A 25,587-nucleotide genomic window follows, 5' to 3' on the forward strand; every position below is an offset into this window, starting at 1 on the left:
GTTTAAAAAGCAGCTTTATCCAGCCTTAAATACGTCTATAAAAATAAAATCCTAAGAAACTGTGGTATTTCACAGCAGATAAACAAAACTACACATAACGGCACGTTTAGATTTCAAACAATTTTAAAGGTAAAAAGCAGGTTGCAGCTGGATACGCAAACTTAAATTCGCAAAAACAATAACGTATGTTGCTTGCGAATACACAGAATGAAAGTACAAAAATATTCTTGGAAATGAAAAACAAATCCAAGTCAAAGGATTACCTCCGCAAACGGTGAGGGGAATCGGATGGGGATCTGGACACAGGGGCTTTACCTGTAACTCTGATTTATTTTAAAAAGGATTTGAAGCAAATGTGGAAAAAGGATCAAATTTGACTACGCTCATTGGTGAGTAAAGGAATATTCGTTAATTATTCTTTATGGTTTTAGCATGCTTAACTCTTTCATCATACATTAAATATAAAAATCCTAACTTCTATTTTTAATGTGACCAAAACGTATCCCCCATAGTTCCAAGATGCTCATAAAACCCCCAATGCCCAATATTTAACATTCTAACATTTAAAATTCTTAATGCTTCTTACCACCCACAGTCAAGATTGTCCTTGCAAGGTCTTTCCTGAAACATTTAGATAAATTTCATTTTACTGAGATGAACATAAGTAAAACTCTACTATATTGGCATTAAAATTTTAATCCAAGATGTATATTTTTGAAAGTATTTCAAATTCATTGTCAAAATTTCCTCAACGTCACAAATACATTTTTATGGAAAAATTGTCAAGTTTATCTATTAATCACTTACATATACTTTTTACAAAGAAGCTAGAGCAACTATACATTCTATTTCTCCCTCTGTAAAGTGAATTATAATTTGATGATCTCTGAGGATTCATCAAATGCGAAGATCCTGGAATTTTACAGTCGCCTCACCAGCCCGTGGGGATGCATACCCTCTTTTTCTTTTTTATTTTTTTTTTTAAACCATAGTTTGACACCTGGAAGAAATGATACAGTAGGTGCTGTGGGTCTTTCCTATAAGCTTTTGGAACTTATCTTAAAAACTGATCAATTTAAGTTAGAGATGTAATGGGATTAAGTTATCACATTATTGTAACTAACACAGACTCCCACTGTTGCATAGTCACTTAAGAATTTCAGTTAAATGCTAAAAGGTGTTGATGTTGATTTTTTTTTAATATCTGAAATAACTCTCACGCTAAAGAATGGATTTAAGAAATCTTGTAGTAGTTCAGTTTCTCATAGTAAATGGATTGATCTGTCCCAATTAAATAGAAGCCTTAGAACAGCACGACCGAGAGTTCTGCTTACTTTTACGTTTGCAGATCTTACGTTCGACTTGAAGTGCAGAACACTCCAGAACTAGACTGGAACGCTCAAACAGTAAGGCAGGGCCACTGCATTAGTTTGAAAACTTAGGAGAAGACATCGGGTCGCCTTCTCTCCAGATGTGAGTACACCACTAAGGGTGATGATTAACTAATCTAGTCAATGACTGTTTTGCAGGAAAAATTACGAGAAAACGCTGCATCCTGCAAAGGCAAGTTACATGGACAAACGTGATGAGCTCCACGCTCACCAGCCGCGTCTTTCAGGTCTACACTACGGTCAACTGGGTCACCCTGCCTCTTGCCAGTCACGGCCGCGTGTCCCTCGGACCAGGGTGTGCCACAATGACGTCACCGACGCTGGCTGCTGGTCGGCACACAGTCACAGGTTCAGGTTCAGATTTCAAAACACGGTGCTGGTGTTGCTCTTCCCGTGGTCACACATTACAACCTGCTCTCCAAACTTCTATGTCCCAGGAACTACATACTTGTGAGCGGGTCACCAAAAGCCCCAAAATCCATCCCTTGTAAAGCAATACGTGCCCTATTGGTATGGGTAATCGCCGGTAACCTTTGAGCATTTGCTCTCTACCAGGTAACGTGCTAATGGCTCTCAGTGGCTTGCCTGATTCGACCTGTACAATAACTCTATTGATCAGTGTTAAAGTTGACTCCATTTTACAGATGAGTAGACTGAGGTGTAGTGAGCTAAGACTGTGCTCTAGAGGAGCAACCAGCATAAGTGGCCAAACTAGGGTTTGAAGCCTGGGGTCTGGTACCACAGTCTGTGCTCTTAACATTCTCCCGTGAGTCACTAATCTGGTTCACATTCACAATGAAAAATAACCTATAGCCTGAGAAAGCATTTCACCGCACAAATGTGATGGAGGAAAAAAAAAAACCAACCAACCCAACAACCCCAAACACCCAAGGAGAACAAAGACTGAGGTGGTACAACCCGGAAAGATTTTGCCCTTACGTCACCACCTAATCGGGCCAAGGTCACGTACATAAGACGACACGAGCCTTCCGACAAGACAAATTGTCTTCTCTCTTCCCGAGGTACAGCTTGCAGAATGCAGTTCAAGGTCCTCAGTGCCTGTTGGGAGTTGGGGAAGGTTTTCACGAGGAAGAAACCAAACGGAGACCTGGGCACGAGCTTCTCCATGGGGTCCAGGGCAACTGCTACCAGCACTATTTGCAACTCACCTCCTGCTGGATCAAATGATTTACACTCTCTTCTGTCACCAGAAATCCTAAGGTAAATATGAAGGAACCCAACATCTGACTTTTCCCTGAAAGCAGAATTTTCAAAGAATCAAACTGATGCTAAAAAAGAATAAGGAAAGGACTCCTGCACAGCAGGAAGAGGCAAAGGCTGAACAGTCATGGGCAGTAAACATTTCAGAAATGACGTAGTCTGAGCAAGGGACAAATCACAGCCTGCTTCAAGATCTAGAAACCCCCAGGCCACAATCGATTTGCACAGCATAGATGCCCACTGAGGTAAACAGCAGCAGTACGTGCAAAGCGTGACTGTCTGTGATCACTGCATCTCAGGCAAAGTTACTTTTTTGTCCAGAATGAACAATGTGCAAGGGCAGCTCCTGCACACACTTTCCCACTGTTTCTGTGCATTTCTTACATCTGTATATTTTATAGAAATAAAAATTTTATAATGGTCTTATGCTAATAGAAGCAAGAATTTTTAAGTAAAGCATTGGTCTTTATTAAGCTTAATCATAGAAACTTCAATGGCTACTTAAGTCCGAACATAGTAACAAAACAAGGTATGTGGTAATGCTTTATGCTTATTAAACAATAAGCTATTATTTCCTTTATGCACATTGTGTTTAGATATGACAGTGGTAGTGTACACTGCAAAAGCTCATGGTAAAGTCCTAACATTACTTTGATAGGTTCAGAGGTGCAATTTGGATATGTGAATTTTTTTTTTCTTTTAACCACACATTGCATATTTTTTAATCCCCATATAACTCATGAAATTGTGGGAATCCAAATCAGGGAGTAGAAATTTTAAAAAGATCCCTCTTCAGTCCAAAAAAGCCACATTGATACTGCTGAATGATTTCTGGAAACAAGGCCAGGGGCCAAGCCCAAAGCTTGACTGCCGGCTTAAAACTTGAGAGAGAGAGATTGTAACTGAACCCAGGTGACCCAGGTGGACAGCAGGGGACCCCAGAGACATTTATGCACTCTGTTAACCAGCAAGTATCAGATGTCATTCGACCTTTTCACTTAAAGAGTAGTAAAGAGAAACTAACAAATATAGCCCTATGAAAAAGGAAGGAGCATAAGAGGTAGCAAAAAAGTGACTTTTTGAAAAATGCTTACTTCAGGAAATAAAAGAGGATAGAAAAGCTGGGAAGCCAAATCAAAAGCATCTGATTTATCATCTCAAAACTCAAAAGAATGTGAATTCTATGAAATAAAAAATTAATTTGTAAGAGAAGGCAACAGTAATAAGATGAACACAGAAGTAAATGAGAAAGAAATATGTAATATGAAAATCTAAGCCATTCTAGATATTTCAATCTGAGAGAATTTAATACAGGGAATTAGTTACAAAAACATAGGTAGCCACTACCACCCCCTATACATCCCTGGAAAGCCATGGGGAGGGAGTGGTGTTACCAGATCCTGGGAATGAAGGTCACCTAGCAAATGTTGTAGCCACAAATAAGCCCGAGTCACAGGAACTATGCAGTCACTCTCAGAGATAGCACCTCAGCAGAAGGGAGCAGGAGAAATGTCCTTCCTACCTCCAATTTCCTGCCATTGGCTAAACCTGGCAGGCAACCAGTTGGTTTAAAAGCCTAGGAAATTGTTCTCTGCAAAGGAGAGAGAGAGGGAGGCAGAGAGAAATGAATCAGAGCAGAGGTAGATCACCACCACCCACGGGTTTCAAGGAAGCAAAGATGTGAGAGCAGAATTGAAGTCCATAGTGGAAGCAATGAGAGCAGAATTAGTGAAAGCATCGGCTTCCAAGAAACAAGTAGCAACTGCTCTCAAAATACACAGGAAAAAAACCAGTGGGAAAAAGATGTGAAGACAAAAAAAAAAAAAAAAAGATGCAATGGATGAATAATAATCTTAGAAAGAGAAGAGAATAGAAAGAGTAACTGTAATCATCCTTTCCCACCTCCTCTCTGATGTAACAATTATGCTCTTGGGTGGGACTAACTATCTCCAGGGTTGGATCCTCATTGGCTTAAACTATGCAGGGGCATCCCAGTCATCTTTTCACAGGGATCGGTTCGTTAAGGGGGTGGAGGTGGGGGGACACAGCAGAGCCAAGCTAGGGCTTTCTTCTGCCGCTTGAGGAAAGTGAACGTTTCTCTCCCAGATGTGAACCAGGAAGCACGGCTCTGGTTGCTGGCCACCATCTTGCAACCACCAAGGGAGACCAACTTGAGCTCAAAGACAAGACTCGGAGGAGGCAGAGTAGAAAGAACTGCAGGAAACAGAGCGTAGCTACAACCAAACTGCTCCTGAAACTTCCTGTCTCTGACTTTTTAGTTCCTTGAGCAAATTAAGTCATCTTTATCACTTAAGGCTGTTTGAACTAGATATCCTATTACGTATACTGAAAGCACTTTAACTCAGCAGTTTTCAGCTAGAGGTGATTTTTGCTCCCCTACGGCACTCTTGCAATATTTGGAGATGTTGTCACAACTCAGGGAGTAGTAGGGACTGCTATTGACATCTAGTGGGTAAAGGCCAGGGATGCTGCTAAACATTCTAGAACGTACAGGACAGCCCCCCCAACCAAAGACTCATCCAACCCGACCCAAATGCCAAAGTTGAAAAGCCCTGCTCTAACTGATAAAATTATCAAAGAATAAAATTTCCCAAGCTAAAGTAAGATCTGATTTCAAAACAACTCATGAAGAACCACATAAAAAAAAAACACATGGGGCTTCCCTGGTGGCGCAGTGGTTGAGAGTCCGCCTGCCGATGCAGGGGACGCGGGTTCATGCCCCGGTCCGGGAAGATCCCACATGCCGCAGAGCGGCTGGGCCCGTGAGCCGTGGCCGCTGAGCCTGCGCGTCTGGAGCCTGTGCTCCGCAACAGGAGAGGCCACAACAGTGAGAGGCCCGCGTACCGCTAAAAAAAAAAAAAAAAAAAAAAAAACATGTGCACATGTGCTCACAACACTCAATATCAGACAGTGAAACAGTTTTGAGGGGAGACTCTGGACTCTGCAAAGCAAGAGTTATATTGGATAAAAGCCACAAGAACACTCTTAAATGATAAAAAGCACTGACCAGGTACCACCCACATACCCTAATAACCTCTTCAAAATGTATTACAGCAGATGGAGACAAAGCAGAATAAAGCACTCAAGAATGAGAACATCAGGCCATAAACAAGCTGGTAGCGAGCCGTAAATAACTACTGTAAATAAGATTGCAATACAAGGCAAGGAGCAAATACTACTTACAAAGACATTATATATATATATAAAATACAGGACTAAAAACCTGGATTAAATTAAATAAATCTGGGTAGAAAATGGAGGAGGAATAAAAACATGTTGAATTCCTTGCCACACATAAAAAAGAAATAGGTGCTATCATTTTGGCGCTCTCATGTTGATGTTGATGATTAAATTAAGAGTAACAGCCAGAAGAATAAAACTAGGACATAAGCCATTCAAATCACTAGAGAGGAGCAAAGAGTGAAAGAAAATATAATCCATAAGCAAAGCACAAAACAAAGGAATCATAAAAATGAAACACATACAGTAAGGTGAGGTCATGAGGGTGGGGCCCTCATAATGAGATTAGCGCCTTTACAGGATGCCAGAGAGCAGCTTACTCTCTACCCCTGTGAAGACACAGCAAGAAGGTGGCTGTCCGCAAGCCAGGAACTGTGAGAAAATAAGTTTCTGTTGTTTAAGCCACTCAGCCCATAGTATTTTGTGATGGCAACATGAGCTGACTAATACAGTCACCTAGAGCAGTGTTTCCTCCATTTGGGACAATGGAGTGATTGCAGGGACTATATGAACCTATTAAGTGGTCCAAGCAACAGCTACAGTCTCAACAGATCTCTCTCATATGTATTTTTTTTCAAATATGCAGTGTACACACACTGTTGTAAATCAATAAAAGTTTATTTTTAAAAGTTACAAAATTCAAAGTAGTTTTTAACCACTGGGTATTTTATCAACCAACTTTAGAGACAGGAACTGTCACTTATGAAGTCCAGAAAAAACTGACTTGCAAGTATTTGGATCCGCTTAGATCATGGAGACCTCTTTTTAAAAATCAACCAAGCACCATGCACACTTAAGCTTCTAGGACTAAATGTCCTCAGTTTACAAGATACCATCCCCTGTAGAATGTGGTGTCAATTTCATAACAGCTTTTGAAAAGAAAAATAAAAAGATGGACAATAAGGAGCAGACATATGCATTTTAAGATGGCCCCGATCTCCGTGCATCTTTGGATCCACAGTTCCATAATTCAAAGTGTTTGTTGGGTTACCTTTAACATGAGCCACATTGAACGACATCATCGTCCTAACCTCCAAATTATCTACCTTTTGAGCTCTTGAAAGACAGAGAGAGGCATGAGAATCGGCTCCAAGTTAAATCAGTAACAGCTAACTTTTGCTGTTTTGGAATGACGAAAGTGGCTCTCCATCCCTGATTGGAGCTAAATGGCCAAACGGTGGCAGGAGCAGCTAAATAAAGACACAGCACAGGCAAACGAGACACACTTTCCAACAAAACTCATTTCAGCATCACAATCTGACTACCATAAGATGGCCAATTAATGCAAATATAATATAATAGTTAAACCCACTTCACTTTTATATATCATTTAGATAAATATTCTTTTCTCCAAAGAGGAATATTCCATTAATGAAAGGTAAACGGCCAATTAATAGTAAATAATACACTTACCTTTACTACTACTTCTGGAAATAATCTAATAAAAAGAAAGAAAAGTGAAACTCGTATTATTTTTAAAAAGCATTATAAACTATAACATTAATGTGTTAGTGTGCCGATAATTCTCTAACAGGCAGGAGTTGACTATAACTACAGTAGAAAAAAAATTTAGAGAAATCCTACTGGACTTTCAATTACTTTATTAAAATCAGCCTATCACCTCCAATCAGGTGACTAATATATTTGAAAATAAATCACCTCATTTTTCTATAACATTGGTTATATACATGTTACTATTTCATATATTTCTAATAATAAAATATGAGAGTCTTTTAGTAAAACCCACATCTTAGAAAAACACAAGTTTTATGAACAACTTGAAGATTCCTACAAATCACCACTGGTATCTGCTCAGTAAAGCATCCAACACCTCATCCTTACCAAGGCTGTGTCAAAAAAGTCTTCTGTCACATGAATCAGAGATGTGTCCGAGGCTAGGTCTGTCATGGTCAGAAATCCTGTTGTTCTTTCAAACCAGGAAACCATGTACACAAGAGAAGAAACACTGATGCAACCTCTATGACTGAATAGCTACTGCTCATTCAACAAAATTTCACGACAGAGTTCGATAATTTTAAAGACCCTTTTCCATTTCACTTAGGCCTGGTTCCAAGGTCCCCATCTAGAACACTCCAGAGTGGAATCAGACTGCGACAGAGTTGCAACAACTTCTCAGATACCAGCAAGAACTGGAGACTTCGCCAGGATCATCAACACCAGAAAGGCTTGCAAAGGGGGCAGTGAGTGGTTACGAGATACATGAGCCTTGTTAACACAGGAGAAATCCCTGTTACCTGGGCGGCTGCAGAAAACAAGTCATCAAATATCAAAGGACATGCAGAGTTTAGAAAGTGCTCCAGAAGTATGCTAGCACAGTACACATGCCTCAGGCCTGGCCACCTTCCTTTTGTCAAAAGCTTCCAGCTAATTGGAGATTTTTCCCCATAAGAAAACATATCCAGGTTCATATTACATTGCCAGAACTGGTGCGATTTAAAATTAACTTACATAAGCCTTCCTAGAACATACTTATGGCCATCTTTGGACCGTTTGAGAAGTCATCAGTTGACCAAGAAGTTAGTGACATGAGTTTGTGATGAGTAACCCTTACAGGAGTGGGGCATTGGAAACTTTGTCCACTTTAGAGCCAGGAACCCAAGGTACCAGCTGGAGACCGTGGACAAACCCAGCAGCTCTCCATCTTCGCGGCACATTAGGCAAACCTGAGGGGCTGTGAAACGCCCTGATGCGTGGGACCCGCCGTGGATCCAGAAAATCAGAATCTCTGGTAATGGGACCCACGCAGTGCATCGCGTTAAAGCTCTCCAGGTGATTCTAAGGTACAGCAAGGTTTGGCAGTCACTAGGCAATGTTTCTTTTACCTCAAATCAGGCAAATATTTGCATTTGATTGAATCATCCACCTCCTGAAGCCAACCTTTCTCCAACAGCCTGAGGGAAGAAATGTCCCTCTACGCGGCAAAACTCACCGCTAAGGTGACATTTTCTCCCTCCCCATGTTCATACTCAAAACTCTCTGCTTCTAGATACATTTTTGTCACCATTCTATTTATGCTCCCAAATCCTGCCCCCCTCCTAGCCCACCAAAATACACCGGCTGGGTATAGATTCAGAGACGTGGGGAAAATGCCACACTACTTGAGCAACACTTGGACTAGGAGGTCACTCTGCAGCCATTTATGTGCCGTGATCATGTGCGCTAACCCATATACCTGCTGCCCTCACGGCTGCGTCATTACCAGAAGCCAGATGGTTACTGACAGATGCAATAGCTGTTACTCATTAAGCATATGGTAAAGGACAAGTTAATCCTTCTGGATCTTCAAGTACAGGGCCAAATATGTTCCTTTCTGTAGGAAATTCTTATTCTATGGAGAATAACTTCCCAGCACACTTCGTGTTGAGCCTGCAAACACAGTGGGCTTTAGAAGTGTAAAATCTAGCATCCCATCCACTTTGATAATATCAATCTATTCTCCTCGGCCAAAACCTACATGAATTAAGAGTACATGCTTTAGAATGTGTTTAAATTATGGCTATGGCATTTCCATCACCAGCTAGAATTCCAGTGGGATGTGGAAATCCCTATTCCAAAATTCCAGTGGAGACTTGATCTGACACTTTCAACCTTGGGATGGCATTCTTTTTTTTTTTTTTTTTTTTTTTTGTGGTATGCGGGCCTCTCACTGTTGTGGCCTCTCCCGTTGCGGGGCACAGGCTCCGGATGCGCAGGCTCAGCGGCCATGGCTCACGGGCCCAGCCGCTCCACAGCATGTGGGATCTTCCCGGACCGGGGCACGAACCCGTATCCCCTGCATCGGCAGGCGGATTCTCAACCACTGCGCCACCAGGGAAGCCCTTGGGATGGCATTCTTAAGTCTCAATAGGAATTTCAGTTTGGAGCAGATCCCAATTCATCCCCCCAAATCAGCTTAAGGCTCCAAAGTACCCCTGGGACATCCCTGCCCCGTTTCCTTTGGAGTTTTTGCTCTTTTTCCCTGCTTCCTGTTATCTGCCTGAGTAAGTGTATCAGGGAGTTAGATGGGGCTAAATGAAATAGATAATACAAAATGAAACATACACGGCTTGCATTAAGACAGCCCTGAGATTTACACTCCCACCCACCCCCTACCCTAGCTGCAAATACTTTTAAAGTTCCTGAGAGAAGTTAGGAAAGCCTGGAGTTTATTCTCTCTCCCCCATGGAGGGGCAGCCCCATAATTAGAGGCTTTTTTTTTTTTTTTTTTTTTTTTTTTTTGCGGTACGCGGGCCTCTCACTGCTGTGGCCTCTCCCGTTGCGGAGCACAGGCTCCGGACGCGCAGGCTCAGCGGCCATGGCTCACGGGCCCAGCTGCTCCGCGGCACGTGGGATCCTCCCGGAGCGGGGCACGAACCCGCGTCCCCTGCATCGGCAGGCGGACTCTCAACCACTGCGCCACCAGGGAAGCCCTAGAGGCATCTTAAAGTGAAAAAGGACAGAGACATTTCCTTTAGCCCAACCTGATCTTGATAAACTGCAGGTACTAAAGTCCAGGGGGTAAATCAGAGATTTAATGGCAGCCAGATCCCCCTTCTCCCCTCATGTTCTCACCAATAATCAACCACGGGGCTGCAAATCTTATCATGAAAAAAAGAGAAATGCAGCAAGAGACTTTGCAAACTGCTTTGCTTCCAGATGCCGTTATTAAGGCGTGATGTTACCTCCTGATTAATTAAGAACAGGTCAGAATTGCGTAACTGGGGTGACTTAGAATAAAGTATTTTGGCATTTTTTTCAGACTCAGCTAGGATTTTAGAAAGTTGTTAAGTGGGCTGTGGCTAGGGCAAGTATTTGATAATTTATCCAGGTCCAATCTTGTTGATAAAGTTTATGAACATAGTTATGGGGGAGTGTGTAACAGTCCACTCTCTCCATCCTATATCTCCAAGTTAAATTCACTAATAAAAAAACATACTATTGGGCTTCCCTGGCGGCGCAGTGGTTGAGAGTCCGCCTGCCAATGCAGGGGACGCTGGTTCGTGCCCCGGTCCGGGAGGATCCCACGTGCCGCGGAGCGGCTGGGCCCGTGAGCCGTGGCCGCTGAGCCTGCGCGTCCGGAGCCTGCGTTCCGCAACGGGAGAGGCTACAGCGGTGAGAGGCCCGCGTACCGCAAAAAAACAAAACAAAACCATACTATTACTGCACTGGCTTGTCGAAGGGAGGAGAGGGCTGTGTCCGACTTATTCCTGTACCCTCCCCAAAGTGGCCTGCCTACCCCATACATCAGGAAACATACGTGGAACTTAATTTTTGATTGGATGATGGCAACTAGCACTGGTACCGATTCCTTTTCAAATTTGATTTCAAAGGAACATAAAATGCCAAACTAGGCAACTGAATCCTCTCTAGTTCTTTAAGTTACCCAAATCCATACAAAATGAAAAGATGACACTTATCTTTGGGATCAGTCCCTGCTGAATTAGCAAAGGCTCATCTTCCTTGAGGCCGTCAATGAAGAATCGCTGAACACATTTCAGCAACAGTGAAACACACTGAAATTCATTTTTATCCAGTTCCTTGGGATTAGACCACACTAAGTTAAAAACCTTACATATAGTTACACATTGGCGTTCTGGTTACAAACCAAAAAAGCAAAACAACTCACTTGCCTTATTCACTGATCTGTCAAGATGGTGTAACAAAAGATTATTATATTTTTGAGGAACGTGGCGCTCTCTCTGTTGAAAATATTCTTTTATTTTCTGAAATCCTTCATCATGGAGTGCATCAGTAATAAGGGACTGAAGCTGGAAAGTTGACAGTATGACAATTACTATTTTTCCCCAAGAACGTTTATTTCACAGTAATATTTCTATCATTATCAATAATAATTCAGTGCAGAGATAGAAGGTAAACATAGAGAGTTATATCTTGAACAGTAATCATGTAGACAATGATTTTGTTGTCTTAAGACAGTAGTTGGCAAGATGTGGTTCCTGGACCACCAGCAGCACAGGTGTCACCTGGGGGCTTGTTAGGAGTCAGACTCTGCGGGGGCGGGGGGTGGGGGGTGGGGGCGGGGCCCGTCAGGTGATTCTCATCACGCTAAACTTTGAGAACCGCTGACTTAAGGAAAACGACACCCGAATTACAGGTGTCTGTGGGTAAAGAGACTTTATCCTCAGTAATGTTAGAAATTCTAAACACTATAAAATTCAAGCCTATTATCACTTATTGAGTTACATAAATAATAGAAGAAAATGAATTCAACAGTAATAACTGCAGTTAAAGGTAATTGATAAATATGCAAATTGCCATGATGAATGAAATTGAACTTTTCTGCCTGAAAGCTTGTTAAGACCTATTTCTAAGTGTGTATGTGTGTATATATATATATATTTGAATAACAGATATATTCTTAAATATCTGTGCCATAAAAGATATTTTTTAAATGCAGTCCAATTCTACAGGCTAAATTACAATATTCTTTTAATAAGGAGTCATTTTACTACATACAGCCTGTAATTCCACTTTTTCTTAGTATTGATTTAAATGATGAGACAGCATTTGAAATTAAACATTTAAACAGATTTTTTAAGTTACCATATAGTAAGCTTTTTTGAGCCAAGTGGGTTAAGTGTTCTGCAGATGTTACTTAATCCTCACCACCAATCTAGCGGTTAGACTCTTTATCTGGGGATAATAATAGCAAGGCTGTATGAGATCACCCAGCTGAGAGTCACACTCAGATTCTGACTCAGCAGTTCAGGCTTCTTGCTACTTAAAACTCTGCCTGGCTTCTCTATACTCAGAACAAATCCAAACCCTTTGCCTTGGTCTGCAAGGCTCTGCATGATTTGATCTCTGTCAGCTTCTCCTGCCTGACTGCCCTGCTGAGTCCTAGAATAAGTCAAGCTCTTCCTTGCCTCAGGGCCTTTGCACTGGCTGTTCTATGCCTTGACTGCTTCTCGCCACCACTTAACCATTCTCAGCTTCAGTATCATCTTTCCAAGTAGGTCTTCCAGGACCTAAAGCTAGTCAAGTGCCTCCCTCCCCCAGCAATTATTCTCCATCACAACACCCTGTTCCTTTTCTTCCTACCACCTTACTTTTGTTCCTAATCTGTCTCTGACTCTCTGCCAGGTTGAAAGCTCTAAGAAAGCAAGAATTGTGTCTGTTTTGTTCAATACTGTCTACCTCCACCTGGGACAGTGCTAGGTACAAAATAGATTAGGATCTTAGTAGGGTAATCAAAGGCAAAATTGACAAGACGTGGTGATAAACTGTATGTGAGAGATTAGGGGAGTAGGAGAAGAGGATTCTTCTGCCTCCTGTTGGGCAACTGGAGGAAAAAGTATGCTGATAGCCCAGGAAACACAGAACTAGAGAGAGCACACACACAAAGAACACAAACTTGATCTTTACATAGAAGGCATCCTGTGCCATGCCACTCTCATCCTTTTCCTGAACAGACTGCAAAGGAACTTCCTTCTCCTGTGTACAAAAAGAGATATTTTTAAAAAAATTTTATTCCAAAGAAATGCATTAAGTTTTAAAATAAAGGTTCATATTGTTTTCCTGAACAAAGCTTTTTGTTCATTCATACCACTGATTATAGATCTAAGACACTACTTTAAGAAAAAAACCAAAAGCTTTATCCAACCTTCTTTAACACTGCCTCTGACAAATACAAACTATCACAAGAAGCAAACATCACTGTAATAAATGATCACAAAAAATAAATTTAAACTCTATAATGGCAACTATAAAAAAGACTTTGAATTAATGAGCGGTTTTTAGAATGAGAGCTTGTCAAAGTTTTTCAGAGTGCTTTTCAAGCCCAGTCATGAGTTTAAGCTTTACGTTCCTGATTTATATGAATTTCAAATGTGACTCTAGGACTTAAAACTGAAACTTTAAGGATTGAACAGCAACAACATGAAAATTTACAAAACACTGAGTAATGGGTTGTTACGCGTTTTCTTCAAGAAGTAATCCCTGGATCTACCAACCTCGTTTTCACAAACATGCTAAATAAAAGCATCTTATCTGCTCACTTCATCCCAACAATCAAAGAATAATTTTTAAAAAAATTATTAACCTCTTCCAAAGAGGTTTAAAAATATATATCTAGCTTGGGCTAACGGTCCTATATGCACTTGACCACAATCCTTAAATGTCAGCATATTTTACAATAATATCATCATTATTATAAGTATGAAAAACAGGATGAATTCAAAGACCAAGATCCATACTTGTTTTTTTTTCCGACCAGCAGTGTATTTAGTAAAGTGAATGCTGAAAAGTAAGAGCGCTAACGGTACCAGTTCACCTCCCAGCCCGCGACCCCAGTCCCTGGGCGGCGGGTCCCAGCACTCGGGGTAGATCTGGGGCACCGGGTGGGTTAACGTCACTGCACTTTCTACTCAGCGAGGGAGAAAACGGGCTGGGAAAACATCCCGAGCAACTTAAAAAAGAATCATCTCGTTGCCTTCAAACATGACTACTCCAGTTCCCCCTTCTCCGAACGCTTTACCAGCGAGGGACCAGGTGTTTCCACCCTGCCTCGTGCACTCACTGAAAGCTGCCAATAAACTCCCAGCAAACCTAAGGACGTGAAGCGCCCCCGAGGGTCCCCGAAGAGCTCTTCCCTCGGCGGCGGCCGGGGACTGTAGCCGGCCGGGCCTCTGGGCGAGCAAGCGAGGCTCCGAGCCCAGAGGCGGACGGACGCGCTCCCTGGCGCCCGCCTAGAACGGCGGAGAGGAGGCCGGGGCTCGACGGGTACCCGGCTCCGCTCGAGGTCACTCACCTCCCGCATCCCGAGGCTCCCGGCAGGCCGCCGCGCACCCGCCCCGGGGCGCACAGCCGGACCAGCGCGCGCCCCGCCGCCGCGCCGCTCTCAGCCCCCGCGCTTCCGCCGTCCGAGGCCCGAGCGTGCGGGGAGGCGCTGCGGCGAGAGCCCGGGGAGCCCACGGCTCCCGGATGCCGAGCGTCCCCGGAAGTCTGATTAATAAACCCGCCCCTGAGAATCTACTGGAGTCCCGCGCTTGAGAAGCGAGAAACGCTCGCGAGTTAACTAGCAATCAAGGTCAGGCCACCTGCGCGCACGCACACGCACCTTAGGAAAAGCGATTGCTTAAAGGACGTAAACATGTCGGAGAAATTCTACACTGATAGGCGTCCCCTGTGCGGAACCCGGCTGTTTTCTCTCCACCTTTAAGGGCTGGTGGAGCTGGCTGTGATCCATTGATATCGCTATAGACTGAAACCGAACTTGCCCCATGGGAAGCAGATTTGTCCCCGAAATTGTGAGTTTATTCCTGATATCACAAAAGAAGTGTTTTGTTTTGTTTTGTTTTGTTTTAATACATACCCCGGTGTGCTCAGTCAAAATAAAAACAGACAAACAAACATTTTCATCCAGTCTGCTTGTTTTCTGCCCACTTCCTTTCACCCAACAAGAATGTGTACTTATGGCCCGGTTTAGGCTGATAGGTTGTCCGTTATGTGAACAGGGTGGCAAAAATAAGTTGGACTGGAGTTTTCTTTTAAAAAAACAAGCAAGCAGACAAGACCCCTCAAATCCAAACGTTCCTTGTAAAAAATCAACTTGTGCTATAAGTAGATGCTATGGGTATTTCGTGTCACGACGTTTACAGAAGATATTTGTTTACATCAAACCAAAACACAATATAACCAGAATCTCTGCATTGTACCTCCAGTCCATTCAAAACAATACATACTTATTTCAAAACTCATCCACTTCCTGGCAAATATGACGTAAACATACTTACATTAATTTACCTATTTTAATCTAAACCAAGTAAATTCAAAGCCCTTCTCCTTTGCTTTTGTATTAATGGACTTTTACTATTTCAAAATACTAGCCAAGGAAGAGCCAGCTGTGAATATAAAGTGCTCTGAATCAATGCAAATATTAGTGCAGGAAAAATTGAAGGATAATAACAAATAATAATCAAAATACAGTTTAAAAGCACTTTAGAGAATAAAACAGGTAATACAATAAGAATATAATATAAAACAAAGTTAAAGTTTTCTTAATATTAGTTTAAAAGTTTTAATCAATTATTTTCAGAGTTCGGGGAAAACATACATCCTTTCAAGCTATATGGTTGTTAACACGGTCAAAAATTCAGGAGAAATTAAAGATAACACCACAGACAACACCATTTATTTATTTTATTTTGTTACATTTTCACTTTGATTAGCTTCTTTTACTAACATGTTTTACCCAGACATCATTTTAGGGCAACTTGGAATATGTATTCTAATCCTGCTCAAACTAAATTTGGTGGAGACAATGACATTTCTTTGGCCACCGGAATCTATTTAGGAAAAAAAGTATTTGATTAATTGATTTAGCTTTAACTTTTCAAAAATTGTACTTATTTATATTTTTGAAGGGTAAGGACTCTCTAGAAATATTCCAAAGTTACGGAGACAAGAAATAGTCTTAACAATGGTTACAATAAGACCAGAAATGAGTTTCTATGAATTCTCAGAAGTAATTTTAAGTTAGTTTTTGAAGTTATGTTAAGAGCATTTTAAAGAGTACATTATCTTAAACTTCACAAAGAAATGTCAATTTGTAAATAAATAAATAGAGAGGTGTCAGTGATTTTAACCTTTGAAAAACAAAACAACGCAAACAAGCAACTGAGTAACAGGAGCTGCCGGGCCTTCGGTAGGCGGTTAATATGATGAAAGTTTGTGGATGAAAACTAGTAGGTGAAGAGTGAACGCGTTTCCTCCTTTCCTCCCAGACCTTCGCGGCAACTCTGTGAGAGTGATTTTAACCAGAAACGCCGACCGACACGACCAAAGAGATCTCTGGGGACGAACTAGTCACTTTCTTTGAGAACTTTGCGCCTCTGCTTGGGGGTGGGCGGGGGGTGGGCGGGGGGTGGGGAGAAATCCCAGCTTGAAACCAGAGAAAGAAGACAATTCGTGTAACTACCCAAATCTGGCCTTTCCCGTCTCGGGAGTTCTCCGCCGGAAGGCGGCTCGGAGTCGAACTTCACTCTCGGGTTGACTTTTCTAACAAGCCTGACTGTGCCCCCGGCCAGGGAGGTTAAGAGGCCCGGGAACGTGGACGAGGTTCGCGTCCTGCGGTTGGAAGGGCGCATCTGCTTTCCCCGCCTTTCGCCAGAAGAAGGGGCTGTAATCCTGCGACGGGCGCTGGCCTGGGCGCCCTCCCCGCCGGTTCCCGAGTAGCATCAGTCCGCGCAGCCGGGGCGCGCCCGGCGATGCTGAGTCCGGGGCCCGCCGCTCTCGGGATCTGCCGGGATGTAGGTTGCGAGCATCCTCCCGATGACCCGCCTTTAGAGGCCGGCTTCTCCCCGGCTACGGCTGGGAGCGTGTGGCCCGCAGAACAAGGGCGCAAGGAATGAACCCCGGGAACCCACCTTCCCCTGCTGCCCAGAGCGGCTAAAGAGCGACTTGAGTCGGTTTCTCGTACTGGGAGCTTCCAATCACCCTAAGGAAACGCTGCACCGGTGAAGAAGGCCTGGGCTCAGCCCTGGGGACCCCACGGCGCCCTACGTTCCCACCTGCTTCCTCCGCCGACGCAAGGGGTGTCAATAGAATTTGGTCGCGGTATTTTCACGACAATACCGATGAAGGTTATTAGTTTTTTAAGGGTCGTTTCAGGTGGGTGGCGATCGAGAACTCACTGAGCCCCCAAATCCTCTTTCAAACAGATAAGGAAACAGGCTCAGAAGTAGCCGAGGCGGCAGAGAGAGCGACGGGTTTGGGGGCAGAATTCGGCCCCTGCCTCCCCCTCCGCCTCCCCCGAGCTCATCTCCCCCACCCTCTCCGGGTTCACTTTCCAGGACCCTCTCCCCACGGGGCCAGGTCTCTCCACAGCCCCCGGGAGCGGGCGGCCTCCTAGGCCGACGACCACACGGGGCCCTTCGTGCCCCCCGAAGATGAGCACAGACTCCGGACCACAGCATCAGCTACAATAACATCTCCGGCGGGGCCCGGCCCAAAGCCAGCTGGCTCGGGCGCATCTACTGAGACTAGGCGCGCGGCAGCCGGGGCTCTCCCAGGCGGTGCCCGGGCGGCCGGGGAATATGGAGAGCTGTCTCTCGGCTCTTTGCCGGAAAGGCTCTGTCCGAAGAGCCTCCCTCTCGATCCAGTCCGACACCCCAGAGGCGGGGCGCGGTTAGGGAAACAAAAATGATTTTCAACTGACATGAGACACTCCAACCTCCCCCCGGCCCTGGCCCGCCTGGGCTTCAGTTTCCCGTCACCCCAAGGGCTCAGGTCAACCCCCCCCCCCGCTCCGTCCCCAGTTCTGCCCGGGAGGGGCTGACAGGCCCCGCTGGTGCCCGGAGCGTGGGAGCCGGCGGCGGGGCGCGGACGGGCGGGGCGGGGCGCATCCGTATAAACGCGCGCGCGGCAGCCCGGCGCCCGCGCTGCGCTCCGACGGGACACCTGTCGGCACCGCGGCCAAGGACGCGGCGCGGCCCGAGTCCTCTACCCTTGTCCGCCGCTTCCGGATTTCGAAATCAGTCTCTCTGTCTCTGTCTCTCCGCGCTTTCCTATAAGACGGGGAGAATCCCCGTGGGCAACCCCTGGGTTGGTTTGCTTTTCTTCTGTCTTTCAGGATCCCGGGCGGAGGGCGCCAGCGAGGAGGGCCCCATGCCGGCGCAGGCGGGGCAGCAGGCGGACGGCGCGCGTTCCCACGGGATGGCGGTCAGCTGGGACATCAACGACCCGCAGATGCCTCGGGTGCGTGAAACCCCCGCGCGCGCGGCGCCGTCCATCCAAAGAGGAGGGATGTCCTTGCAGAGACTGCGGACAGACCTCACCTCCACCCCCAAACACGCACCCCCGAGAGTCCCCCAGTGTACAGGGACTCCACAAATGGCAGAGCTGGGTCTAGAGATGTGTCTTCTCCCAGCTCTTACCTCGCGCTTGTTAGAAAACACGCCGAAAGCAACAGGAACTGTCAACCAGGCTCCAAGTTCCAGGTCATCTGGCGGGAGCCGGACACCTCGTCCTTCACTTTCTTTTAACTTTTAACCGAGGTGGAAATCCGCTGAGTCTCTCCTTATCCATTCTTTGCCACCCACGAGAAAGGTAGGGGAGAATCTTGGCTAACGTAGACACCAGTGCTTCTCACGCAGCAGAACTGTGAGATAGGCCCGTAAATCGCGGTGACCCGACTCTTATTAAACAGCAGGACTTGCCCCGGCTGCCTGGACGAAGCGCGGCTCCTGGGGGGGCCTCTATAGTCATGCCAACCAGGGCACAGGCGCCCGGAGAGCCCCTGGAATCCGGCTTTTGGACGCAACTTCTGAGATTACTTCTCTAATGACAAGGAAATCACCATCATCCGTTTAGGGTGAATTTGTTTTATCTTGTTTTGTTTTAACGGAACGAAGGGGTTTGGAGCCTAGTACAGGGAATGAGCTGGGCAGTTATAATTGGTCATACTAGTCTGGGGCAAAAACTGAGAAGTGGCTTTAAAGTCCTGGGGGTAGGTGGAGGGAGAGTTAGGGGCGACCTGGGAAGCATTCGCCAAGGTGGATTCCTGGCAATGCTGTGGTACAGGGGTAAGAGACTTGGCCTTTATTCAGCATCTACTATGTGCCGCGTATAACAATTCATTAGCAAGGCTGTCTAGCCTCCCAAAGAGGTCAGTACTTTTGGGGATGTACGTATTTGCAGAAAGTTTTGTTTATTTTCAAGTCTGCCTACTTTAGAGTCACACTGTGCCGTTTTTGTGAAAGTGGACCACAGTATAGCAAGGGCATCTCATTCTCACTGACTTCTGTCCGCATCCATCTTCATAGGGAAAAAAAAAATCTAATCTTGCGTTTTAGAAATGAGCCACATCCAAATAAGGGAAGGATGGTTCCTCTCACGAGTATTATTCTAGACTTGCCACGTAAATGTGAATAATTTTTCCTCTGGGAGATTGGTTCTTAAACAGAGAGAAAGTGTGTGTGTGTGTGTGTGAGACATCGAGGCAGGCGCGCTGGGCTATAGAAAGAGAACTGGAGAAAGAGGATCCTAGCCCTGCTCTGACTGACCAAAGGAGGAAGAGCTAAACCAGCTCTATGACCCTGAGACAGTTCCTGAATTTGCCTTAGTCTCAGGTTCCTCACCTGTCATCAAGCCGTGGAATTAGATAACAATCTTAAATTGTCGTCCAGCTCTACTGTCACGTTCAGTGTGTGCACGCTTGTCTGTATGTGACCACATGTGCTGCCCTGCACCAAGACGTTAGAGCAAGTGAAACCCAATCTAGGAGTCCTCCATTCTCGTTTTGATTTTAAGATGCAGTCTCTGTGTCTTCATTTTCAGTGTCACCACTTTGGTAGTGGGGGTCTAGTCCATACCCCTGAAGGGGAATGCGAACAAAATATTCTCTTCTGGAAAACTGTCTACTTGTTACTAAGGTCCTTAAATTGAAATATTCACTTTAAAAACAAAGATATAGCATTTAGCGTAAACTTAGACTTGAAAGCACATCATTCTGTATTTCATTTGTGATGTACCTTAAGTTAATGTATTGATTTATGTCAATTATATTTCTGAGAAAAGATGAATAATGCCTATTAGTAATAATAATGATCTCAACAATATCTCTGCGGTTTTGGAAACAAAATTGCCCATTTACCTATTACTGTCAGAATGTACAATACTAACGCAGTACACGAGTCTGAATTGTCCAACTAAGAATACTTTTATTTTGCAGAAGTTGCATCTAATTATCCTGGGCTGGGGGAAGGGAGAGAAGCTGTAAATGGCTTATTACTGTGATAATAGTTTTCTGAGCCTCTATCATACCAGGAAGGTCAGTGGGGCCTGGCTGCCACAGATCTTCTGTTTGAACCCCAGCTATGCCGCCGGAGAAGGTTATCCATCTAACTTCCACTTCCTTATCTATTAAATAAGAGGAAGAACGCCTGTGAGACAAAGTTGTTGTGAGGATTGTAGATTCTGCATAATGTGGCTTTATGGGCCATACTGTCTCTGTCCCAAATACTCAACTCTGCACTGCGGTGTGAAAACAGCCACAGACCATACACAGACAAATGTACATGGCCATGTCCCATTACAACTTTATTTACGGATACCGAAGTTTGAATTTCATACGATTTTCGTGTGTCACAAAATGTAGTTCTTTTGATTTTCCCCCCGACCATTAAAAAATATAAAAAGCATTCTTAGTTTGTGGGCTGTACTAAAACAAGGGGCAGGCTGGATTCGGTCCATGGTCCCTAGTTTGTACAAGAACCATACTGCAGTATAAATAATGCGTAATATGGACAGAGGACCGCCAAACATGAATAGTAAAGGAGTGCTCCGTATTTTATATATAACATTATTTTAGCCATGCAGTTCTTTGTGTAGTAGAATGACAGTCCACATTGCTCTGGGAAGAGGTTAGCTTAGCAGGCTCCACCAAATGCTCGGGTTTACCTTCTGGTTAGGCTGTCATCATAACACCCTTGCAAACCTGGAGGGCTAATTTGGGAAACTGTTCATGTGTCTCTGATGTTGTGCTGGGTATCAGGCCAAGAGTTTTTGAAGGAAAAAGCACTGGATGGAAGTAAAGATATTTATAGGCTCAACTGTATGTCAGTGATAGAACTTTCCAATCACTTTCTGCCCTGGTGCTTTCCTGCTTAACTAGAAAATATCTGTAACATTTAAATACACCGAGAAGTGGTATAACATAGTGGTAAGGAGAATAGGCTCTGGAGTCAAACTGTGAGGGCTCAAATCCTAGAGCCAAGTCTTACTGGCTGTGTGACCTTGGGCAAGTCAATGAAGCTCTCTGGTCTCCATTCACTATTCTATTAAATGGGGAGAATAATAGTACCTGTTGTCTGTATGCAGTATGAAGGCCAGATGAACGAATACACGTACAGCTTTTAGAAGATAAGCACTATGTGAGCATCAGTTTATAGCCAGTTGTCAGAAGCACATACACAAGGATGGGTGACAGCTAGTAAGAGTACAGTTTCTGGAATTAAAAAGACTCCGCTTTATCCTAATGTGCTCGGGGAAGATTAAAACTGCTGCGCTGTCTCTGGCTCGGGCTTGACGAACTTGACTACCCGTCCTTCTGGGCGCCCTCCCAGGAGCCAGACCGCTTCGACCGCTTCTGCGAGTGGCCGGACGGCTACGTGCGCTTCATCTACCGCAGCGAGGAGAAGAAGGCGCAGCGCCATCTGAGCGGCTGGGCCATGCGGAATACCAACAACCACAACGGCCACATCCTCAAGAAGTCGTGCCTGGGCGTGGTGCTGTGCGCGCGGGGCTGCGCCCTGCCCGACGGCTCCCGCCTGCAGCTGCGGCCTGCCATCTGCGACAAGGCCAGGCTGAAGCAGCAGAGTGAGTCGTGGGCCTGGGTACGGGCTGGCCCTGCGGCTGGGCGTTCCCTATTCCCAGAGCATGTCCCCTTCCTTCCTTCCTTCCTTCCTTCCGGAGGGTCTGGGGTCAGGTTGTTATGAATATTTCTCGCCCCTGGCTTTGCAGAGAAGGCATGCCCCAACTGTCACGCTGCTCTGGAACTGATCCCCTGTCGAGGGCACAGCGGGTACCCGGTAACCAACTTCTGGCGGCTTGACGGCAACGCAATATTTTTTCAGGTAGGTGGGGGGGGGGCACCACAGTTTGTGATGGACATTCTCGTCATGTCACAGGGAGCAAACCACCTGCCATGTGTCTCAGGAGCCCTGGACCAAAGCAGATACAGCTCCGGTGGCCGGAAATAGGTGCTGGGGCTCCCAGGGCCTTGCCAGGCTCCTAGGAATTCGTTCAGCTACTGTGTGCTCTCTAAGGGGGAGAGGGTGAAACTACTTATAGTTGTTTTCATATGGCAAAAGGACTGTTAGGTCATCTTTTAAGATGACTATTATTGGTGCAGTTTTATTTGTTCAAGAATTATTTTTCCCTGTCTCTTGGAAAACACCAACAACTTGGGATATTGGGAGAGGCGCACTCCATTTTTGACCAGTGTTGCCAGCTTCCCTCCGAGGAATCATGTGACTCATCTCCTTATTAATGCAGGCCAAGGGAGTTCATGATCACCCAAGACCAGAGAGTAAATCCGAGACAGAGGCTAGAAGAAGTGCCATCAAGAGACAAATGGCTTCTTTTTACCAACCCCAGAAAAAGAGAATTCGAGAACCCGAGGTAATAGGGCGCTGACATTACACTTGTGGTCTGTGTTCACCGTCATCACAAAATGCACTGAGAATTATGTAAAATATGAACGTCACACCTTAATTTAAAAGGTTTAATTTTATGTGAAAATTATATCTCTCTAACAATGCCATTGAATCTACATTTTGAATAGGGTTTCTGATTCCTTCTTCTTCTTGATAAAAAAGCAGAATATCTCTACAGTTAATGATAGAGTGAGGATGTGAGCGGACCTCCTGATACGAGAGGGCAACTATCGAATGGTCATACAGAAAGAAATAGCTGCACATACCAATGACTTAACGGTGTACCTTCGAGAGGGTCCTTTACTTTATTTACATAGAACAGATAAAATTTCTCTGGGCAACTTGATCCAGTTTGGATGTTCAACCACAGTATGCCAAGGAGGCAGACTATTAGTTTGAGGACAAGAATGACACTGGCCTTGTCTGAGCACTTTCTATGTGCCAGGCACATAGGGTTGAAGTCTTACACGTGAATTGGTCACAAAAGCCTTAAGAAGAAATGACTGTTATTAAGCCCCATTTTTTAACACCTTTATTGGAGTATAATTGCTTTACAATGGTGTGTTAGTTTCTGCTGTGTAACAAAGTGAATCAGCTATACCTATACATATATCCCCATATCTCCTCCCTCTTTAAGCCCCATCTTTAAGTGAGGAATCTGAGGCTCACAGAGGTTAAGTAACTTGTTCAGTTCATGAGGGACAGTCAGGATTTGAACCCAGGTCTGCGTCAGGCTCCTGAGCCGCTGCTGTTATGCACATAGTATAGGGAGAACAGACCATCTGCCACTCAGACCCACCCTGCCTGGCTACCATGGACCCTCCTAGTTCAGCAGCATGGAATCCAAGCCTGACCTCAAGCTGTGACATCCCTGGACCATGTGCTCAGATCATGTTTCTGAGTTCCTAACACACAGCCCAGCAACTGAAAGCTTGTTATTTGGTTGGTTGACGACTGTTACCGGTGAGGGTGTCCAAGCAATTTACATCTTTATTTACAAATAAAAATTTGTGTCATTTCTTTAGGCAGGAGAGAACCAAGATAACGGTGGCCATTTCAGCAACATACCATCCCTGGAAAACCCAGAGGAGTTTGATATAATGCCTGACACTGGCTTCCCTGTTCCAGGGCAGCCTTGCTTCTCCTTTCCAAACTCGGATGCTTGCAAAGCTACCTGTGACCTAGCTGCCTTTCAAGGAGATATAGTACCACCCTTTCAGAAATATCCAAGCCCGAGAATCTTTTTGCCTAGGCCACCCGGCAGCTGTGAATTGGCAGGCCCTGGTTACACAAATTCAGGCCCGTATCCCACCCTTTGTAAAGATGCCAGCAGTATTCCTGATGACACGGACTGCGTTCACCTGAATGCACTGCAATACAATATCAACTCCTACGGCAGCTTTGAGAGCAGCTTTGATTTCACCAGTACACAGCCTGGCTGGAAGCCAGCTCTTGGCAAAGCCGACCTCGGGGAGCGCACTGCCCAGGGGCAGTTCCAGGCCACGGCCGCGCGCCCTTATTACAACCCAGAGCTTCCCTGCAGGTACCTCACGACGGCGCCGCCGGCTGCTCCTGCCCTACAGACGGTAATCACCACCACCACCAAAGTGTCCTACCAGGCCTACCAGCCCCCTGCTCTGAGACGCTGGGACGACGTGCGGGAAGTTAAGAGCCTTTCTGGCTGTAACTATGATTCTGAAAACACCCAAATGTCCCTCTACCTGGAGGACTTGGACCTTCCAACTGCAGTCGCCATGGCAGCCTCTCCAACAGCATCACTTCCTTTGAAAATTCCTGGAGACTGCCAGGCCATCAGACACACTTCGCCTTTTCCTCAAGACTCGGCACCCCCCTGGACGGACGGGGCAGAGACATGGGATGTGTGTCCGTCTGGACCGGGGTCTACAATTGGTTATTCAGAGAGAATCAGTCCATTCTTTAGCTGTGACCATGAGGACTTTTGAACAACAGCCCTGGGGTACAGCCTAATATTGGTCTCCATGCAGGCAGTAGAACATGACATGGCGGCTCTCTCTTAAGTTGGGAGATTCATTTAGCATGCAGAGAAATATATACATTATACATGTATATAGATAATAGTAAAACCAGTTATCCGCGGAGTAAATTATAGGTTGGAAATGTTGAGATAATATAGGGAAATCTTGCACAGCATTTGACTTACTTTTTTTTTTTTGGCCATGCCACTCGGCTTGTGGGACCTTAGTTCCCAGACCAGGGATCGAACCCGGGCCCCCTGCAGTGGAAGCGCGGAGTCCTAACCACTGGACCGCCAGGGAAGTCCCTGCACAGCATTTTCACACCCACTACAGCACACAGAATTGGGTCTGGAATGAGGCTGTTCCAAACGAACAAATAAGCATGAAAGTTAATGAGCTAAGTAAGTCCATTTAGTGTGTTAGCTGGAGTAGAAGTCAAGAAAACGGGTTCTCACTCCAAGCCTTTCCCCAGCGGATCATATTAAGGAATTTCACAAATCTCTCTTCGGCCCTTAGGGGTTGTCAAAATAGCTTCAGGAA

At 45.1% G+C, this 25,587-nt stretch overlaps 2 protein-coding genes across 2 annotated transcripts in view; one reads left to right on the forward strand and one right to left on the reverse strand.

Moving 5' to 3' along the window:
* The window catches only part of SYCP2L (synaptonemal complex protein 2 like), a 67,899-nt gene extending 54,574 nt beyond the window's left edge, over window positions 1-13,325 (reverse strand). Inside the window, exons 1-8 of the mRNA XM_067043221.1 lie at window positions 13,260-13,325; window positions 11,504-11,641; window positions 11,291-11,410; window positions 7,716-7,820; window positions 7,287-7,311; window positions 2,561-2,646; window positions 2,362-2,450; window positions 587-621 (exon numbers count right to left, since the gene is read on the reverse strand). Coding sequence (XP_066899322.1) covers window positions 587-621; window positions 2,362-2,450; window positions 2,561-2,646; window positions 7,287-7,311; window positions 7,716-7,820; window positions 11,291-11,410; window positions 11,504-11,641; window positions 13,260-13,280 — 619 coding nt within the window. The 5' untranslated portion in view covers window positions 13,281-13,325. The remainder of the gene's footprint in view (window positions 1-586; window positions 622-2,361; window positions 2,451-2,560; window positions 2,647-7,286; window positions 7,312-7,715; window positions 7,821-11,290; window positions 11,411-11,503; window positions 11,642-13,259) is intronic.
* Window positions 13,326-18,500: 5,175 nt separating this feature from the next.
* GCM2 (glial cells missing transcription factor 2) lies at window positions 18,501-25,014 on the forward strand. The gene is made up of 5 exons (XM_059077766.1): window positions 18,501-18,590; window positions 21,959-22,211; window positions 22,356-22,468; window positions 22,890-23,015; window positions 24,076-25,014. Exons 1-5 carry the CDS (start codon window positions 18,501-18,503, stop codon window positions 25,012-25,014), a joined length of 1,521 nt encoding a protein of 506 aa, XP_058933749.1.
* Window positions 25,015-25,587: the final 573 nt, after the last annotated feature.

Source organism: Kogia breviceps, chromosome 10, assembly GCF_026419965.1.
Source record: "Kogia breviceps isolate mKogBre1 chromosome 10, mKogBre1 haplotype 1, whole genome shotgun sequence".
Taxonomy (NCBI): domain Eukaryota; kingdom Metazoa; phylum Chordata; class Mammalia; order Artiodactyla; family Physeteridae; genus Kogia; species Kogia breviceps.

What these genes read in the sequence shown, in the direction of transcription:
- GCM2 (XM_059077766.1), top strand. Translation starts at nt 18,501, where the DNA reads ATGCCGGCGCAGGCGGGGCAGCAGGCGGACGGCGCGCGTTCCCACGGG. An exon ending in ACGACCCGCAGATGCCTCGG is followed by an intron (nt 18,591 to 21,958) that starts GTGCGTGAAACC and finishes GCGCCCTCCCAG; the next exon opens with GAGCCAGACCGCTTCGACCG. An exon ending in GCAACGCAATATTTTTTCAG is followed by an intron (nt 22,469 to 22,889) that starts GTAGGTGGGGGG and finishes TTATTAATGCAG; the next exon opens with GCCAAGGGAGTTCATGATCA.